The sequence below is a fragment of the Bos indicus x Bos taurus genome, chromosome 5 (assembly GCF_003369695.1).
Source record: "Bos indicus x Bos taurus breed Angus x Brahman F1 hybrid chromosome 5, Bos_hybrid_MaternalHap_v2.0, whole genome shotgun sequence".
Lineage (NCBI taxonomy): Eukaryota > Metazoa > Chordata > Mammalia > Artiodactyla > Bovidae > Bos > Bos indicus x Bos taurus.
Window position 1 is genome coordinate 8317962 of NC_040080.1, and position 19820 is coordinate 8337781.

A 19820-nucleotide genomic window follows, 5' to 3' on the forward strand; every position below is an offset into this window, starting at 1 on the left:
TCCTGGAGGCTCGCCTGGCTCTGCTCATCATGGTCGTTGTCATTAAAGATGCCAGCTGGTGTTCATCCCGGGCGTGGGCTCACTGAGCACTTGTGTGCCTCTGATTTCCCAGCCTCCCATGCAGTGTGAGGAACGGGGGTGTCACCCTGGATTCAGGGTGAGCAGGCCGAGGCCTGGGGGAGGGGGTGGACAGGCTTGCCCGAGGTCACAGGCCCAGATGGTGGTCGAGCCAGGGCTCAGGTCAGGGCTCCTCTGCAGCACTGCCCTTTCCTCATGGCTCCTGACATCTCGCTGAACCTGCTCTGTGAGTGCTGCATCCACCTAGGAGAGAGCGGCCGCACTTGGGGCACTGACCCCACTGTGTCCTGGGCCTTGGGGGTGGGAGATGCCCAGGCCTGGCCCGCGCTCTCTGCCTTGGTCAGAAGGGGGATGGATCACATTCTCCCTTGAAAGTTTGTGCCCTGGACTAGCCTGCTCCCTCCTAGTCGTGACCCGGGTCCCAGCAAGACACAGCCCTTGGGCGGGGACCTGAACATGGGCCTTGGTGTCCTCGAGACCCGGCCCTCACTCCTAGCTCTGCCCACCATGACATCACCAGTATGACCCCCAGGGAGTCATTTCACTGTCCTGAGCTCAACTTTCTCATCTGTAAGATGCAGTGAGTTCACTCAAGTGTTGGTTGAGCACAGGCTGGGGCTGGAGACAACTGAGGACATGTCCTGCCCAGCCGAGGGGCGAGGACGGGGAGGAGGGGCAGCAGAAGCAGGCCTCTTTCTCCAGGGTGTGGGAGGGCTGGGGCTTGGTGTGTCTGAAGTGGCCAGTGGGGCCCAGACGGACGAGGCCCAGTGGCTGGGAGCTGGTCTTGCTCCCCGCCCCCGGCAGCCCTGACTCCCGTGCCCTTGCAGGTGGCAGAGCTGAAGCAGGAGCTGAAGTTGCGGTCACTGCCCGTCTCGGGCACCAAGACAGACCTGATTGAACGCCTGCGTGCCTACCAGGAGCAGGTCACCCCTGCCAGCCCCGGAGCGCCCAAGGCCCCCGCCACCTCCCTCCTGCCCAAGGCGGGCGAGGTGGTGGTCGCCTTCCCCACCGCCCGGCTCAGCACGGGGCCCGCCCTGGTGGCAGCGGGCCTGGCCCCGGCCGAGGTGGTGGTGGCCACGGTGACCAGCAACGGTGTGGTGAAGTTCGGCAGCACGGGCTCCACGCCGCCTGTGTCTCCCACCCCCTCAGAGCGGTCGCTGCTCAGCACAGGCGACGAGAACTCCACACCGGGGGACAGCTTTGGCGAGATGGTGACGTCCCCAGTGACCCAGCTCACGCTGCAGGCCTCGCCGCTGCAGGTCCTTGTGAAGGAGGAGGGCCCCCGCCCCGGGGCCTGCTGCCGGAGCCCGGGGGCGCGGGCCGAGCTGGAGGGCCGGGATAAGGACCAGATGCTGCAGGAAAAGGACAAGCAGATAGAGGAGCTGACGCGCATGCTCCGGCAGAAGCAGCAGCTGGTGGAGTGGCTCAGGCTGCAGCTGGAGCAGGAGAAGCGGGCCCAGCAGCCTACCCCGACCCCGGCCCCCGCCCCGCTCGCCCTGGGCCCCGCGGTGAAACAGGAGAGCAACCTGGCTAGCTGCCAGCTCAGCCGGCGGCCCCCGGGCCCCGAGCTCCCCTTCAGCCCCAGCCTCGCGGCCCCTGCCGCCCCCCACGCAGACGCCCGCGCCCTGGTGTCCCCAGCTGTGGTGGTGAAGCAGGAGGCTGTGGGGTCCGAGCCTGAGCCGGCCCCGGCCCTGGTCACTCTGGGCCCCACAGTGAAGCAGGAGAACAGCTTCACCAGCTGCCAGCTGAGCCGGCAGCCCCTAGGCCCCGAGCTCCCCTTCGGCCCCAGCCTCGCGGCCCCCGCCGCCCCCCACGCAGAGGCGTGTGCCCTTGCGCCCCCGGTCGTGGTGGTGAAGCAGGAAGCCGTGCCGCCCGAGCCTGAAGCAGCCCCGGCCCCGCAGCTGCTGCTGGGCCCACAGGGCCCCAGCCTCGTCAAGGGGGTCACACCGCCCCCACTCCTCACTGACTCCGCAGGGACCCATCTTGTCCTCACCGTGACCAAGAACACAGACAGCCCTGGCCTGGCCAGCGGGAGCCCCCAGCAGGTACCTGGGGCAGGGGGGTGCAGAATCCGCAGGAGGGCGAGAGGGCGTTCAGTGACAGTGGCCGGTCCACAGGTGCTCCCAGGGGAGCAGGTTGTGCTCACGTCCTTGGATCGTCCCCTTCAGCCCTCCCAAATGAGGGCTGCCCACTCGAGGTCACCCACGCAGGGCTGAGACTGCGTGGAAGTTGGGGAGGTTGGGGCCCCTGTGTGAGACCCCCAGCCTTGCAGGTGGAGCTGTGAGGGCCTGTCCCCGGCTGCGGCCCTTAGTGTCAGAGCTTGTTTGTGGCCCCCCCAGGCGGGCCACTCCTACCCCTGCTGCAGGGTGGCGTGCACCCGGGAGGGGGGGCGGGGCCTGACGGGAGCCCCGCCCCTCCTCCCCTCAGCGAGGCCAGTCGTCCCCCAGCAAGGTGACGCTGGCCTCTGGCTCCCTGCTGCCGCCGCCCTCACAGCCCAGACCGTCCACTCAGCCTGGTCCAAAGGTAAGCCTGCTTTAGGCTTTGTGTGGCCTTGCCCGGCAGGGCTTGGGGGGTGGGGCCGGTGACAGGTCCTGGGGACTCGAAAAGGGACCTGGGCCCTGAGCAGAAGCTCTGGGGAGGGGAGGGGCGGTCAGCTTGGCGCCCCTGCCTGTGCCCTGGGACCCCAGGGAGCCACTCGTCCTCGCAGGGTCAGAGGTCAGGGCCACCCCCATCCTGTATGGCTTCTTCCCCAGGGGTGTCCACGAAACTCCCCGAGAGCGCATGCATCCGCACCGACCGCTGGCCTGGGCGGAGGTGGACGCTCCCCGCCTTGCCTGCCTGGCACGGGCCCCGGGCTGCCGCCCTCAGCCGGCCATGGTTCTCTGTCCTCTTCAGCCCCTGTCCCAGCCTGAGTCTCCAGCTCCCGGCCCCCCAGGCCACATGGACCTGGAGCCCCCACCCCAGCCCCTGTTTGGGACCCCTGCTTCTCAGCCGAAGAAGGAGCCGCCTGGCTACGAGGAAGCCGTGAGCCAGCAGCCCAGGCGGCAGGTAAAGAGGGTGGCCGGGGGCCCGCGGAGTGGGTGGTTACAGTCCCCCGGGTCTTGTGGGAGTGGGGCTGGCTGGCTGGAGCCAGCCTTCTGGGTCCAAGAGGCCTTGGAGAGGGGGTGTCGGGCCAGGAGAGAGGGTGGGCTGCAGGAGCCTGGGCGCAGCCCGCTGGGGCCTGACTGCTGGCTTAGGGCCGGGAGGGTCTGTGCTCTGAGTCCGGCTGGGGCTCCCTGTTGTAGGTCCTCATCTTTTTCTGGTCTTTGGCCCACAGGAAAATGGCTCCTCGAGCCAGCAGATGGATGACCTGTTTGACATTCTGATTCAGAGTGGAGGTAAAGTTGAGGCCCCACGCTGCTTCTCCCCACCCTCCTGCCTGCCTCGTGTCTCTAGCCTGGGCTTGGCTGATTGGGTTTGGTTTGGTTTGGTTCTTGACACAGTGCCTGGGGGGCTTGGTGAGTACTTAGGAGGCAGCAGCGTGTGAGACGCGTCCCAGAAGCTGGGCAGGGCCCCCCTGGGGGTGCATCTTCAGCACACGTTTGTTGTATCCTGAGCCGCTGCACCACGTGCCCGGTGCTGTGCCCGCAGCCCAGGGTGAAGCAGTGAGAGAGATGCCCACCTCAGCGGGGCTTGCAGCCTATTGTGGGGAAGTGATGGAGGAATAAAACAAACTGTCCTTCGGAGCGTCAAAAAAAGCAGGGGAGGCAAGGGTCCCAGGTGCGAGGGGTGGTCGGGGTCAGGGTTGCTGGGCAGGTGCTGTTCATCGCTGCAGGGCAGACTGGAGCAGGTGTGGGTGGTCCAGACACCTGGGGGCGCCAGGCTGAGACACGGGGACCCTGGGTGATGCTGGGAGCCATAGCACAGCTTCGCGTGAAGGGTGGCTCCTCTGGAAGGGCAGACTGGGAGGCTGGTGATCCAGGAGAGCGGGGTGTGAGGGGGGCCACAGGAGGGCTGAGTCCAGGAGTGTCCGCAGAGCGCCAGTTCAGTTTCCTGTGGCTTAGTTAGGTGTGTGGCCAGGGGACACGGCAGCCGGGGGCGCGGTGTTAGCAGCAGCGTGAGTGCCCGGGAGCGTGGGCGCCTCAGTCCCTAGACTGAATGGAGGGGCCACAGGGCCAGGCCAGGGGAGGTCTGGGCTGAAGGCAGGAGTCAGGGGGTTGCTGGTGTCCCGACAGCATTCAGAGCGGTGAGGCTGGGTGTGCAGAGAGGAGGAAGTGGCGGGGGGTGGGGGGTGGTGGTTCAAGCTGCTGAGGCTGACCAGGGGGCAGAAGGGGAGCTGCACCCTCATGAGGATCAAGGTCCAGGGCCGCTGAGTGCTGCTCAGGAAAGCTGGGGACCGAGACCTGGCCCCAGGCCGTGGTGGCGGCCGCCAGTGACCTCAGCCTGGACAGTGGGTTGGTAGCCAGAGCCTGCCTGAAGCCGGTTGGAGAGGCTGGGCTGTGGGAGACAGCGGGTCTAGACTGCTCTCTGCAGGGGGTCCCCCGCAAAGGGGTGGGTATGGAAAGGAGGCGTGTTTGCCTGCTGGTGGGACGAGCTGGTGGTCTGGAGGTGAAGGAGACCCCAGGGGCGTGTCTGCGTGGGCAGAGAAAGAGGCAGCTTCTCTCCTGAGGGATTTAATTGTGTCAGTAGGAAGAGCAACAGCTTATCAGCTTGGACAGTTTAAAGTGGTGGATTTTACCTCAATTACAAAAAAATCGAGGTCACTGGTTTTGATCTCGGGGAGACTCCCTGGATTGCAGGGTCTGCAGTAGGGGCCTGGGGTGCGTTTCTAATAAAGGCGGGTGGCGCTGAGGTTCCAGGAGGGCAGGGCTGCCAGAAGAGGGGCTGTGGGAAGCCGAGAAGAGACAGCAGAGGAGGAAGCTGGGGCTGTTTGCCCCCAGAGGGCCACAGGGCCGTGGAGGAGGGCGTCAGCAGCAGGGGCGCGCAGGCAAGCTGAGGGAGAGGGAGGCGGGGAGTGGGGCTGGGCGTCTGGCGCTCAGCTGGGACAGGACCTAGAGGGCCAAGGAGCAAGCCTGGTTTCTGCATTAATTTTTTTTTATTGAGATAAAACATATGTAACATGGTTTTCCATCATAATCATCTTTGAAAGGTGCAAACTCAGCAGCATGAAGTTCATTTTCATCGTTGTGCAGCCATCACTGCTCTGTTTCTAGGACTCTTGCATCATCCCGTGCTGACAGTCACCTTCACACACTAACTCCTTGTTTCCCGCCCTTTTCTGCTTCCTGTCTCTGAATTGACTGTTCTAAACCTGTGTGTGAGTGCAGTCATACACTATTTCTCCTTTTGTTTCTGGCTGGCTTCACTTAGCATAATATCCTCAAGGTTCTTCCCTGTCACAGCTTTTACCAGAATTTTTTGTGCTGAATAGTGTTCCATGGTGTCAGTACCAATGTGTTTATCCCTTCATCCACTGGACATGTGGGTCGTTTCCTATCCCTTCATCCACTTTTGGCTATTTCTGCCTTTTGGCTGTTGTGTACAATGCTGTCACGAGTGCTGGTATCTGAGTCCGTGTTTCCGTTCTTTGGGGTGCGCACCTAGAGGTGGGGCTGCCGGATCATTCCGTGCTTTTCACGTTTGAGGGACTGCAGGACTGCTTTCCACACAGCTGCACTATTTTCATTCACACCAGCCACTCACAAGGGTTCCCGCTGGTCCACATCCTTGCCAACACTCACTTTCAAATTTTTGTCTTTCCCTGATGATTACTAGTGTTGAGCATCTTGGCTTCCCTGGTGGCTCAGCGGTTAAAGCGCCTGCCTGGAATGTGGGAGACCGGGGTTCAATCCCTGGGAAAATTCCCTGGAGAAGGAATTGGCAGCCCACTCCAGTATTCTTGCCTGGAGAATCCCATGGAGGGAGGAGCCTGGTGGGCTACAGTCCATGGGGTCACAAAGAGTCGGACACGACTGAGTCACTTCACTTTTCACTTTTTCATGTGCTTACAGCCGCCTGTTATATGCTGGAGAAATGTCTTGATTTCTTGGTCCATTTTCCAGTTGGGTTTTGTTGCGTTCTAGGAGTTATTCTGGATATCAATCACCTACCCAGATACACGGTTTGCGGATTTTTCTCCCATTCCAGGGCTTGTCTTTTCACTTAACTTTTTTGAAGTATAGTTGCTGTATGGTCTTTTCATTCTCAATAGTGATCTTTGATGTACAAAGTTTTAAGTTTTTATGGAGGCCAGTTTATTTTTTCTTTGCCTATGCCTTTGGTGTTACAACCAAGAAATCACTACTGACTTCAGTGTCACAAAGATGTTCCCTTTTCTTCTTTTATAGTTTTGGCTCCTAAATCTAGATCTTTGCCCCATTTTGAATTAATATTTGTACATGCTATAAGGGGAAGCTCCAATTGCAGGTCACACTCAGGCTGGCTTCTGACGCCCCTTTGCTTTCTCGATTGGCAGAGATCTCAGCGGATTTCAAGGAGCCAGGGAAAGAGAAGGCGCCCCCGACAGCAGCCTGCAGCTCGCCCCTGGCCGCCCAGCCCTCGCCCGCGGCCGAGCTCCCTCAGGCCGCCCCGCCGCCTTCGGGCTCGCCGGCCCTGCCTGGGCGCCTGGAGGACTTCCTGGAGAGCAGCACAGGGCTGCCGCTGCTGACTGGCGGGCACGAGGGGCCGGAGCCCCTCTCCCTCATTGACGACCTCCACAGCCAGATGCTGAGCAGCTCCGCCATCCTGGACCACCCCCCATCCCCCATGGACACCTCGGAATTGCACTTTGCGCCTGAGCCCAGTGGTGTGGGCCTGGACTTGGCCGACGGGCACCTGGACAGCATGGACTGGCTGGAGCTGTCCTCGGGCGGGCCGGTGCTCAGCCTGGCCCCGCTCAGCACCACGGCCCCCAGCCTCTTCTCCACGGACTTCCTCGACGGCCACGACTTGCAGCTGCACTGGGACTCCTGCTTGTAGTTCCGGGGGGTGGGAGGGCTAGAGGCCCCGAGAACTCTGGGGCGCCCGGCACTTTCCAGCCCCATCCTGCCCCTCCGTGAGGCCGGAAGTCCTGACAATCACAGGCCCTGCCCGCTCCAGGGAGGCGGTGCTGGGACCCACCCCGGGCTCCGGGAGGCCTGCACGGGCCGGGCTCCTATTTGACCTCCTTCTGTGAGGTCCGGGTGCACTTGCTGGCTGCGGTCTGCTCAGGAGGCGAGGCCCGGGGCTGAGGCAGAGCCAGGGCCCGCGTGTCCTCTTCCCCCGAGGGGGCACGAGCTAGGCCTCTACCTCACCATCCTCGCGGCGCCAACACCAGCGTCCCAGGCTTCCCGGGAGGGGCTCCCTGCATCTTAGTGTCTTGGTGTAGTGCAGCCATGTGTGGTTGGTGGCAGTTTCTGTACAGGTGTACATACCTCTGTTATATATCGCCATACGTATACACATATCTCGGCGGGGGCGGCTGCATCCACCCCCGCCTGGAGACCACCGCTCCCAGGGCCGGGCGGGGCTCACCGCGGTCCCGCCCATCACTTGTGTTTGACGTGTAGCCACCTCGCCACAGCCTGAGCCCCACCCTCCTGCTTCCTGCTCCTTATCAGTGCCACGAGGGCGGGGTGCTTCCTGCCCACATTCCGTCTGCTGCCTCACTGCAGCCACCACGGCCCTGGCGGGGGAGCCCGGGGCGGCCCTCAGGCTCTGGCCACCGCCTCCTGCCCCTCACGGTCATCCACGGGACGAGGGGTGGCGTCACCAAAACCGGAGGTGGGACAGCTGTGTGAACTTTTTAAAATAAAAACAAAAACACCTCTTGCTGGTCCATCTCGTTCAATCCACGTTAGACGAGACATGGGTGGTAGGGCTGGGCCCAGGTGTCCACACTGTAACCCTGACACCACTTCCCAGCCCTGCCTGGATGGGAGACGGGGAGGTGCTTTCTCAAAGACAAGAGTTTATTTATAAATCACAGAGGCCCAGGAGCCTTCAGCCACCCCACCCTCTTCCTGAGCAAAACCTGACAGCCCAGAGTTGGCGTGCCACCCCGTCACGAAGTTTTTGGTTGGCACCATGGAGCTGGGCCCAGGGCCTCTGTAAAGACGCTGGCAGGACAGGGCCCTGCTCCAGCCCTGGGGGGACCTGGCAAAGCTGGGCACCCCCGCCTGTTCCTGCCACCCTCTGCCCTCCTCTGCCACTCTGACCCCCCCCACCACGGTGCCCAGTCAGAACTCTGGAACCTGTCCTCCCCTCGACCCTGCAGCTCGGGGCTGGCCGTTCTCTCCTCGCTTTGCGGGGGGGGGGAGGGGGGCGGGGGGCGCGGTGGGCGGCGCCTGGGTGAGACGGGGCCCCTGGAGGAGCACGTCACCCGTCGATGTCCCAGCTGAAGAGGTGGTGCTTCACCAGCATGTCCTGGACGCCCTCCTTCAAGGGCTTCTTCTCCTCCTGCACGAGACAGCCCTCCTGTCATAGCTGCTGGGCACACGGCGAGGAAGCCAGGTGGCAGGGCCAGGGTGGTCGTTGCAGGTGGCGCCAGCACTCAGGGCCCCCCCGAGGCCTCAGCCACCCAGAAATGCTTCGGGGAGGCGGCCCCCGGCACTGATGCCAGCCTGCCCCACCCGCTACAGTCCCCTGGGAGGCAGGCCCCACTACCCACCTCTCTCTTTGCAGGAAGCTCCCAGTCCTGGGAGAGGCTGAAAGCGAAGCAGCAGAGGACCCTGGAGAGCAAAGGGGGGCTGTCAGACGCTGGCAAGGCTCAGCCCCCCCCGCCCACCCTCACCCCCGGGCTGGGCCTGCAGGAGCCCAGGGTCTCCTCACCGCAGCTCGCACTTGATCTGGACCCAGCCGGGGCTGCGCAGGAAGGACCAGGGCTGGTACCACTTCTCCACGGTGGGCAGGCTGGAGCAGAGCACCTCCAGCCACAGGTGCAGCACCTGCTCGCTAGGGGCAGGGAGGGCACCTGCTCAGAGGCCCGCGCCCCCGACCCCTCGCCGCCCCTCCTGCGTCTGAGGCTCCATCACCACCTCCCTCAGCCCTGATGGTCGCTCAGCCTGTGACACGCCTGCTCGCTGGCCAGCAGCCCCACGGCATGCTCTGAGCTCATCGCGGAGGGGCTCCCGCCCCCAGGTCAGCGCAGCCTGGACGCCGCCCCTCTGCCTGGTGGCAAGTCCAGAAACCCCACGCTCAGCCTGGCCCACCCGAGGCCGGCATCCCTCAGCCTGCAGCCAGGTCCCTGGTGAGCCCTGACCGCTCACCTCACTGGAACCAGTGCTTCACCAGCCCCAGTGCCCCTCCCTGCCAAGCGGTTGCTGGTCTCACACTGGAGGACGATCTTCGGGAGCCACCCTGGCCGCCACCCACCTCCGTCCGCCCAGCTCAGCCCCGCCCCCCGTGAGGGCACGCACACACACAGCCCCCGCTCACGGGGGCGCACACACTCACTTGAGCCCCACGCAGATGAGGGAGCGGAGCTTCACGTCCATTTGTGCGTGAGCAGCGTCGTGGGTCACGTTAACAGACTGCACAGCCTGGGGGGCACAGCGGTCACTCAGGTGTCCCCAGCTGCCCACCCTAGAGGCCGGTCCGCCCGCGGCCCCCTTACCCGGTAGAGCAGCTCCTCTGGGGTCAGGACTTTGCCATCTTCATCCAACCTGAGGGGGGACCAGAGCTGCCCACACCGCCCTGGTGGGCTCGGGCCACGCCCTCCCTCCATCCCGGCCCCAGGCTGCTGGGAGGGCGACCTGCAGGAGGACGCAGGAGCCAGGTTACCTGTACGTCTTGCACAGCACCAGGCGCGAGTACACGGAGTCGAAGTCTCTCTCGACCTCCCGGCCCGCTGCCTGGGGGCACAGTGAGTGTCAGCGACCCGAGGGTAGATACCAGGTCAGAGCCACAGAGTCCAGCTGAGCAGGTCACCTCCCCACCAGCTCCACGGGGTCCGGACACTCACCTCCTCGATGAACAGCCAGGGGTGGCAGGCACCCCCGAGCAGTGAAGGCTTCTTCAGTCCGTGTTCAAACAGGGCCTTGAGGGCCGGGCAGAGGGTCCCTCGCACGAGGTCTGTGACCCCCTCCGTCACAGCATCGTCCCCGGCGATGGAGTACTGAGGGGGGAGGACGGGGTCTGAGGGCCCCAGCCAGCCCCTCCTCATCCTCACAAGCGCTCCACACGCCCAGGGGGACAGCCTGGGGCCAGGAGGGTGCCAGCCTTGGGGTAGAAGGGGCACGGCCCCCGGGGACAGGCCCACCTCGCGTGCGCGCTCACCTCCTTGCTCCGCTCATCCAGGACTTCCACGAACTTGGCTGGAAACCAGCCTGGGGGAGAAGCAGAGCCTGTGAGGCGTGCAGCTCTGCATCCTGAGGTCTCCCACCCGCCACGGGGCTGAGGACACAGGCGACAGAGACACTGAGCAAACCCAAAGCCGCCGCAGCTTCACGGCCTGGCCCGCCCTCCCGCCGGCCCGGCACAACACGGACCAGACGGAGGCCTCACCTCTCAGGCCGTTCAGCTCGCCCACCCAGCAGTGCTCGTCCTTCTGAGAGACGATCTGCCAAGGAAAAGTGTGGGAAGCTCGGCTCCGGCTGCCCGGCTTTGTCCTGGGTCAGAGCTCTGGCCAGGCGAGGGCTTGGCCACCCCACCCGCTGCCAAGGGAAGGCGCCCACTCCCCACTCACCGTGATGATGTCGTTCTTGCGGAAGCCCAGCTCGTCGTCGTCATGGCGCTCGAAGTCCAGCAGGGCCTTGGCTCGGCGCGGGTGGCCGCGAGAGCAGGCCACGTAGCTCTCGTGGTCCCGCTGGTGGCTCTCCATGCTGTAGTCCGGGGTCAGCTCCTGCCAGGGCGGCAGAAAGGCCACTGCTCAGGCCAGGGCCAGGGCAGCGAGGCCCCGGTCAAGCCCTGCACCCAGGGCTGGGCCCCAAGACTCACCACATTGCAGTTCTTGGGGTCCGTGCACTGGAAGTGGCGGGCCACACGCAAGATGGCTTCCCGAAGGTCAGCCACCAGCTCCGTCTGCTTGATGTTCTTGGCCTTCATTGCCTCTAGGTCATCCTCCCCTGCGAGGCCCAGAGACCAATGGCAGCCGTGGCCGTGCCCCATCCCGACTCCAGGGAAGCGCAGAGTCCACGTGGGGTGTGAGTCTGATCACCCCCATCACCCCACTTTCAGAGCCCAGCCCAGCACCTGGCCACAAGCATGGAGCTCTCACCGAAGAGCAGTGATGTGATGCCAGACTTCCTCCGCTGAGTCCTGCGGCGGACCACCTGTGGGCACGAAGTCAGGTCAGCGAGGCTGGGCACCGGGCACCCAGCACCCAGACCACCTGTGGGCACGAAGTCAGGTCAGCAGGGCTGGGCATCCAGCACCCAGACCACCTGTGGGCATGAAGTCAGGTCAGCGGGGCTGGGCACCCAGCACCCAGATGGCACCCCAGCACAGGAGGAGGCCCGGCCAGCATCTCACTCACGCTGCCTTCTCTGACGTGGCCTCTGACGCCAGCTCTGAGGGTCAGATCAAGCCTGGGTCTATCCTATGCCCAAAGAGGGTAGCTCTTGGCAGAGACGTGCCAAGGCCAAAGCGGTGGTCCCTCCACAGCGGTGGTCCGGCCAGGCTGGGCCCTGGGAGCTGAGGGGCAGAGGTGAGCGTGGCCTCCTCCCTCCCACGCCCACCTGAGAGAGGCCGGTGGTGGCAGGGGCGCCCAGGAGCTGGCCCTGGTCGGCCAGGAGGTAGGCCAGGTGCTTGCGGCGCTGGGTCTCCACGGCCACGGCAGTGAGCGAGCCCGCCAGCCGCATGGCCTCCGCCAGCAGCAGGTCCGCGTCCTCCAGCTGTGACGGGATGTCTGACAGCGTGTTGAAGATGGAGGCCGAGTTCTCCGACTGGATCAGCTCGTCCTCCTGGGCCGGGCAAAGGGCGGGCGTCACCGCCTGGTGGACCCGAGCCACCAGGGAGACTTCCCTGCACGGTCAAGCTGAGCACAAGGAGGCCCTGCCCCTGAGAGACACCCCCGCTCCCCGGATGGGCCGGTGCACAGGCCGCAGGAGGCCGCGACCTGGACCGGGGAGGTGGAGGGCCAGCCCTGCGGGGCTGCCAAGAAGCCACCTCTGACGCCGGGGCTGGGCTGTCACCTTGAGGCGCAGCATGCCCAACGTGGCCTGGAACAGCACCAGGGAGCCCTCGTAGAAAAACAGGTCCCAGAGTCGCAGCAGCAGGCGGATGTGCACCACGCTGGCGAAGGCCGTGAGGAACCAGTGCAGCGTGATGAGCGACAGCTCTGCGGACACATGGCGGGGCAGGGGTGGTGGGCGCACGGCCGCCAGAACGGGGTGTCCCCAGGCCCGCGAGCCGTGGAGGAGGCGGGGTGGCAGAGAGCAAGAGAGCTGCGCAGGGGGGCACGCCCCCTTCTCCCTCCCGAGCTGCCAGGTGCCGTGCTCGGCCACGTCCCAAGGCCTCAGACCTGCAGAACCTAAGCCCAAGCTGGGACCCCGGGATCCAGAGCAGAGGCGGGTCGGGCCCTCACCAATGTCGTGCTCCTGGAGCAGCCTGTCCAGGCGAGGCAAGTACTGGACGATGAGGTGCCGCAGGACACGCTGGTCCGTCTGCACGCCCAGCAGGGTGGTGCTGAAGTAGGAGGCGGGGAGCAGGTCCTCGATGATGGCGCACATCATCCAGAAGGCGTCATCCTCCTCCAGGAAGAGCAGGAGGCAGGCAGCCACCTGGCAGGGCAGGGGGACGAGGGGCATCTACCCGGGTCTCCACACACTGTCGGGGGGACCCATCAGAGTAAGGTGGCCTCTGTGGGCGTCACGCCACAGACCATGTGCCCGCCTCAGGCACCTGGTGGCCCTCTCCCTCCTCCCAACGCCCCCGCCACTCTCTCCTTCCTGCCTCCCACCCCAGTGATGAGGTGGGTCACCCCGGGCTGTGCTCACCATGCCCGTGCCCTGGCAGTAGCCGATCTCCGGGTAGAGCCAGGCCAGCGCTCGGAGCACCCTGCGCAGGCGGGGCACCCCGACGCCGTTCACGTGGGCGAAGCAGGCATTGCTGGGCATGGTGCGGAGCAGGTCCTTCTCGATCTGCCGGCAGCCCGCCCACAACAAGAGCCCATGAGGCGCAGCTGCAGCGGCACAGCCTCCACACCCCCGACACCGAGACCCCCGGGGAGGAGGCCAGGGACCCCTGTGTGGGGCAAACCTCAGGTTGGCTTCTCTCCCAGGAAGAGGGGGTCCTCAGGCTCTGGGTCAAAGTTAACCCTCCTCCCTTGGGGATGAGAGCCCAGCTGGTGTGCAGCTGAGGCCACGTGGTTCACGGGGATCTTCTCAACAAAACTACAGAAGCCTGGGGCTTGAGCCAGAGCTATGGAATGAGAATCTCTGGAAAGAAGCCTGGAAACCTACATTTAAAGTCTCCAGGGGACCCTAATATGCACCAGGTATGGTGACCTTTCTGACTATTCCCTCAACCCCTAGAGCAACCACGGGAGAAGCTGGCTCCAGGCACAGGTGTCGGGGTGAAAGGACTACCCAGGGCTGCCTCCTGGCCGCCGAGCTCTCCTGGGCCAACCCTGAGGGGCCTCCCCCGACTCTTTGCCCCCCACCACAGGGCCTCACCTGCTTGGCAGCAATGGTCTCATCATTGGAGCTGTTCTTCACAATCTCTCGGTAGGACAGTTCGGAGTTCCTCTTCTTCTGCAGGGCCCCAGACAGCCGCATCCACAGCTGAGGAGGGGGCACGGCACTCAGTCCCCGTGGGGCCCCAGTGCCCATGGCCTCCGTGGGCCCCCGCCTCACCTGTGGCCTCATGCTGTGGGGGACCCCGGCCAGCACCAGGGAGCGGAGCTTCTCCGAGCGTGGCAGGGAGACAGCAATCTTGTCCCAGGTGAGGTCCCCCACGTCGTGGTTGTGGGTGAACTCCAGGTGGGCCTGCCAGCGCAGCCTCTGGGGCGGGTCCTCCAGCAGCTGGCCGGAATAGGGGATGCCATCTGCGTCTGTGGGGAGGGGGACAGCGACCTCACTGTCTGTGCTCTGAGCGCAGAGGGCCAGGCTCGGGGTCCACTGCCAAGAGCTCGCTGCTGAAACCCAGGGTACTCTTTCCAGTCACTTCCCTGGCACTTCCCTGGCACCCTGAACAGCAAATCTGCACTCTTCACTGTCTCCCCCAAACCAGACCCATGAGCCCACTGTCCCTGCTCCCTAGGTGTTCACCCTTCTGGCCTGAAAATCCTGCTGGCCTTGTCTTTGTCGAGGATCAATAAACATCTAAACACTGTCCCCGTCAGGATACAGAATACTCCCATCATACTAGAAAGTTCCGTGTTCCTCTCAGGCGCAGCTTTTAACTCACAAATACCTGCCTATGAACCAGACAACAACGAAGACTCGTCAGAACTGGAAATGTGCGTGACCTGCAGACGGCTGGGTCTCAGTCAGTTATCTGGTTGGTGGCAGGCCACCCTGGGTTCTGGCAGACGGCCTCCCAAGCGCCCATGTGGCGACCGACAGCAGCAAGCAGTGGGGATAGCCTGGGGTTCACTTACAGAAGACCGGTCACAGATACACAATGACCAGCCCGTTGCGATGGGTCAGTACACAGTCACAGAAAATATTCTTTAAAGAATATCTTAACTGACAGACAAAATGCTCATGGAATAAGGTGAAGAGATATAAGAACAATATAAAAACATGTATATGATACCATCTTAGTTATGAAAGGTACAGACGGATACTCACAAAGCCAGGAGAAAAACACACTGAAATGTCAGCAGTTATCTGCAGGTTGTAGGATTACGGATTGTTTTAATCTTTACATATTGATGTATTTTTAAAATTCTTTATAATGAACATTATTGCTTTTATTATCATATTACGATCAATAAAATTAATCTTAAAAACAAAAACGGGGAATTCCTGGTGGTCCAGTGGCTAGGACTGAGCACTTTCATTGCCAAGGGCCTGAGTTCAATCCCTGGTTGGGGAACTAAGAATCCACAAGCTGTGCAGAGTAGCAAAGAAAAGAAAAAAGGGAACCTCACCCCCCTCCAAAACCAAAAATATCCTGGAGAACTCCATATACTTGTAATAGCATCAGCATCAGATGTGGCTTTGTCCATGATTCTAGAACATCGGGGCGAAACATCCAGAGCCCGAGGCCACCATAGTGTCATCGGCCACAGAGCTGGTGCTCCCCAACAAGGACGGGGGCAGGTTACCCCCGAGGGGCTCAGTCTCACCTTCCTTGTCCACGCGGAACCCGAACTCATCATAGCGGAACTCTGGCTGCTCCACGGTGGCCTCCTCCTAGAGCCGGGGGCGGGAAGGTCAGCACCGCTGCGCTCCTCCCAGCCTCCCCTGAAGCCTCCTGTGGTCATCTCTCAGCTACGGGGCCAACGACCCTCTCGAATTCTCCCCGCATTTTCCTCAGAGGTCAAAGATAATAAGGTCAAGAAACACATTTTATGTGTTTTCGTGTCCCCATAATACCGAGAGCAGAGGTCATACTTTTTCTCCAACCTAATGGTTGATTCACAGAGGATGTGGAGCTAAGAAGCTGTCTCGGGGGCCCCATGTGAATACAGGGGAGCGGCTCCCCTCCCAGGACACCTGCAGCAGGTGGTGGCCCCCCGGGCGCCCCAGCGTGGGGCAGAGCTGCTGAGCCTGCTGTACCTGCGCGTACTTGGCCAGGATCTCCTGGGGCCACATACTCGGAGTCAGGGCTGAGAAGGGGCCATTGGCAGAAGGTACGTGACTTCCTAAAAGCAGGGAAGACCAGGAATAGGAGATAAACATAATGCAGAGTATTCAGGGGGGAAATTCAAGTTGAGACATCCCTCCTCTACCCCCACCCCCCACCATTAAAGGACTGGACCATCCAGAGTGGGATGGACGGGGGAGGGGAGAAAGCTAGCAACGTGCAACTTTTGGAGGCAGTTACAGGAGACCAGCGGTGTGCTCCAGACGGAACCGGACCCCCTCCCCGGCTCTCCTCCCACCTGCGTATGAGGACTGCAGGGAGAGGGGGACAGGGACTCGGGGAAACTGAGGAGACAGTGGCAGTAACCCTCCCAGAGACCTGTCAGAAGACTTCCTCCTTCCTCCACCTCTGACCTGGACAGTCCACGTGACCCTCAAAGGTCCATGGGAAACAAGCCGGCTTCCCTCCCACCAGGAAGATCCTCTTGGGTAAGACTCCCTTCCCTCTGGAGGGCCTGTCACCCCATTTCCAAGCCAGGCCCCTGCCTCCCACCTGACATTGTGCAGAGAGGACAGGAGAATCTTCTGCAGATCCAGACTAGGGTTTCCTAGCCTAGTGTCTCAGAGCTGGGAGGCTCCTCAAGTGTCATCTGGTCCAGAAACATCTGCTTGGGCAGGAGTGCAAAGGGGAAAGTCATCCACCGCAGCCCCTCTGCAGGGGGTCCTTTCTGTGCGTAGGCTGATACACTGGTCCAGGGCGGTGGCAAGGTAAATGTTTGACAGGGAAAGAAAAGTCTCACTTGAAAGAAAAAGTCTACTGTTCTCAACATTTCGTCCAAGAGGAAAACACTGTGAAGAAGCTATGAAACTTGTTCTCAACAGCTCTGCGGGCCAAGAGGAGAGCCTGCTCAGTCCCTGCACTCCTAAGGCTGGAGAGGACCACACAGACAGACGTCCTGATGCTCTACGCTCAAGCAAACATTCCTAAAACAGAAAACAAAAACCAGACACCGCCGAAACTTCCGTGAATAGGTTCCTCCGAGCCAGAATTTTTGAGGAATCACTTAGAACACGTCTGAGTCAGTACCTCCACTCACCTGACTCTGGCGTTTCCACTTCATCCACCACACTTTCCAGCACCTCACGGCTGGAAAACTATGAAGTTGCAATCTCACTAAATCTCCTGTTATTGTTTAAACCCTTGCCTTTCTCTTTTTGTCCTCGTAAAAAAGTGACCCAACATTAAAAAGACAAATAGCCCAATTTTTAAAAACAGGCTTAAGATCTGAAAAGACATTTCTCCAAAGAACAGATGTTAAGTAGCCAGTGAGCATGTACAAAGATGTTCAACATCATTAGTCACCAGGAAAATGCACATCAGAACCACAGTGAGAGACCACGTCACAGCCACGAGGACGGCTGTAATCAAAAAGGCAATGATTAGTGCTGGTGAGGATGTGGCGAAACTAGAAGCCTCATCTGCTGCTGGTGGGAACGTCAGATGGCGGAGCTGCTGTGGAAAGCACTCTGACGCTCCTCAAAAGGTGAGATGTAGGGTTACCATATGACCCCAGAATTCCACTCCTAGTTATTTACCCACAGAAGTTAAAACAAGTATCCACACAGACAACTGTACACGGAGGTTTACAGCAGAATGACGCATTCGAGCCAAAATGCAGAAACAACCCGTGTGTCCAAGAACTGGTGCAGGGGTATATGGAACGCACAGAATATCCATACAACGGAATATCATTCAGCTGTAAAAAGGAATGAAGTGCTAATGATGCTATACCATAGGGGAATCTTCAAAACAGTATGCTCAGTTAAAGAAGCCAGTCACAAGAGGATGAATATTGGTATGATTCTATTTAAAAGAAATGTCCAGCAGAAGCAAATCCCCAGTTACAGAAAGTAGATTAGTGACTGCCAGGGGCTGGAGGAGAGGGGAAGGCAGAAGGCAGGGGAAGGATGCGTGCGGGATATCTATCTGTGGAGGTGAAAACTGGTCTGGAATTGGAGAGTGGTGATTAGCCACAAAACAGCAAGAAATATTCAAACCACTAAATTATCCACTTTAAAAGTAGTAAACTTTGTAGCATGTGATTTGTATCTCAATTTTAAAACAATAAATAATCAATCGAGGCATCAGCACTCAGGGCTTCCTCTCACTTTCTAACCTGCTCCCTTTAGAACTAGAAAGAACCTGTCATCACCTACTTCAGCCTCAACAGAAATGCAGCTTCTCAGCCTTTTTCTGAATGAAGCCTTTCACTTCTAACCATGAAACGAATGGAAGGTAACATAAACGGAAGATAACCATGGGGCCGTGGCTGAAATCTTTTAGGACAAGTGCCCTCTGGGTTTTGGAACCACACCCGCCCAGCCCTAAACACCCTTCCGCCATTCTCAGGTGACAGGCGCGTGAAGGTGACAGCTGCTGGCTCCACCTCCTCCCTGCTGTCTGCACAGGGTTCTGGGTACACGTGAAGGGTCAGCTGAGTGAGAAAGAAACAAAAAGGAAAGTCAGAGAACCATCGAGGGCGCTCTGAGAAAACATCAGCCTATGGACCCTTTACTCCAGCATACGTTGAAAATTAGGCACGTGAAAAACATCTTAGCTCTCTTTAAAGACACACTTGCAAATCTGGGGCCAAAACTAATCAGCTTGTCCCAAGGGCAGTTCAGCTGGGTCACCAGCCTCTCCTCCTGCCCAGACACAACCTAACTGGGCCATGTATGAACTAAATGCTCATCATGACGGCCCACCTGGGAGGCAGCCCTCCTGCTTCCAGACAAGTCCTGCTGAGAAACAGATGGCAGAACCCACTTCCCTAATGGGCCAGCCGCCCTAGACCTGTCTGTCTGCTTTGCAAGAGGAAGACGTAATGTCTTCCTTCAGTGTGACAGGTATGCGGGGCCTGGTTTGAATCAGAATTCTGTGATGGATGGAGCAAGTATTTTTACATTAAAGCAAGAAATTCTTAAAATCATGTCAGCATGCATCCTCAGAGCATATTTTGATGCAGATTATCTCCAGTCCTCACACATGAGAAACAAGCTGAGAGGAGACCCACGTGCAGTCTCCCAAACGGACCCTGATAACCGTCCCCAGCATGGCACCTGCGGAGAGGCTGTCGGTCAGCCACCAGCTCGGCAGTGCTGGGGAAGAACCCCCGAGCTCGGCCATGCCGCTGCGGCCCGGAGCCCTGGGCGAGCACGCTGCTGTGGCATCAGCCTTAGGAGAGTGCGGCTTTCCAGCTCATCCTCTGCCACCTTCGTGCAGGGCCAGACGGTGCTGCGGATCAAGTGAAGACCTCTCTGGTCAGACAGGTGTGCATTCACACCCCAGCTCTGCGGCTCCCCGCTTATAAGCTTGGGCACATTCACATCACTTGTTCGAATCTCAGTTTTCTTCTCCACAGACTGGATAGAATAACAGTACCTACCTACGTCCTAAAGTGGTTATGAGGATGGCCTGAGAACACAAAGGGCCCTACTGCCCTGACACACAGCGAATGCTCAGGAAGCATCGGGCGATAAGCAGTCCTTCTCCTAACTTCCGAAAGGTTACTGTTAATTACTGGACCCTCGACACTGAGGTTACTAAAGGCCGTATGGCAACTGCTGAAAACCATCCATTACAACCTCAAAAAACAACAACTTCCTATGGTTCAGTGTAACACATGCCAGTTGAGATCATCAGAAACACTCCTCACTGCCGGGGTCCAGACCCGGTGGATCCAGGGAATTCGAAGCGGGGACGGCGTAGGCGAAGATCAGCAAACAATTGCTTAATTAAACGTTAATTAAGGATATAAAGAGTAATAGAATAAGGATAGCTCAGTGAGGAAATTCAGTGGAGAAAAGAGGCTGAATAATTCAGCCAGAAGGTAAGAGAAAGAACGACATGGTGAGACCAAGTTTCGGTGAACAAGGCCCACACTTTATTTTCCAAAGTAGTTTTTATACCTTAAGTTATGCATAGAGGATAATGGGGGAAGGGGTAGAGTCATGCAGCAAGCCAGGCTTTCTTCCTACAAACTTATCATATGCAAAAGCTTAGGTGATTTGCATCATCTTCTGGCCCGGAGG

At 60.2% G+C, this 19820-nt stretch overlaps 2 protein-coding genes across 7 annotated transcripts in view; one reads left to right on the plus strand and one right to left on the minus strand.

Annotated features, from left to right (window-relative positions):
• Positions 1–7866, plus strand: part of MRTFA (myocardin related transcription factor A) — a 211562-nt gene extending 203696 nt beyond the window's left edge. For all 4 annotated transcript variants that reach the window (XM_027540708.1, XM_027540709.1, XM_027540710.1 and 1 more), the window contains 5 exons: positions 906–2123; positions 2506–2601; positions 2974–3126; positions 3395–3455; positions 6533–7866. In XM_027540708.1, coding sequence (XP_027396509.1) covers positions 906–2123; positions 2506–2601; positions 2974–3126; positions 3395–3455; positions 6533–7035 — 2031 coding nt within the window. In that variant the 3' untranslated portion in view covers positions 7036–7866. The remainder of the gene's footprint in view (positions 1–905; positions 2124–2505; positions 2602–2973; positions 3127–3394; positions 3456–6532) is intronic.
• Positions 7867–7985: 119 nt separating this feature from the next.
• Positions 7986–19820, minus strand: part of SGSM3 (small G protein signaling modulator 3) — a 34102-nt gene continuing 22267 nt past the window's right edge. The window contains exons 2-22 of one of the 3 annotated variants that reach the window (XM_027540711.1): positions 16282–16393; positions 15702–15787; positions 15269–15335; positions 13830–14026; positions 13650–13757; positions 12972–13115; positions 12560–12755; positions 12168–12313; positions 11712–11936; positions 11252–11306; positions 10972–11099; positions 10721–10876; positions 10540–10594; positions 10312–10361; positions 9998–10150; positions 9817–9887; positions 9650–9698; positions 9490–9575; positions 8866–8988; positions 8705–8765; positions 7986–8493 (exon numbers count right to left, since the gene is read on the minus strand). In XM_027540711.1, the coding sequence (XP_027396512.1) occupies positions 8413–8493; positions 8705–8765; positions 8866–8988; positions 9490–9575; positions 9650–9698; positions 9817–9887; positions 9998–10150; positions 10312–10361; positions 10540–10594; positions 10721–10876; positions 10972–11099; positions 11252–11306; positions 11712–11936; positions 12168–12313; positions 12560–12755; positions 12972–13115; positions 13650–13757; positions 13830–14026; positions 15269–15335; positions 15702–15787; positions 16282–16288 (2244 nt within the window). In that variant the 5' untranslated portion in view covers positions 16289–16393 and the 3' untranslated portion in view covers positions 7986–8412. Of the gene's footprint in view, positions 8521–8704; positions 8766–8865; positions 8989–9489; positions 9576–9649; positions 9699–9816; positions 9888–9997; positions 10151–10311; positions 10362–10539; positions 10595–10720; positions 10877–10971; positions 11100–11251; positions 11307–11711; positions 11937–12167; positions 12314–12559; positions 12756–12971; positions 13219–13649; positions 13758–13829; positions 15336–15701; positions 15788–16281; positions 16394–19820 lie in introns of all 3 variants that reach the window. The other 2 variants (XM_027540712.1, XM_027540714.1) reach the window with 2 other exon arrangements.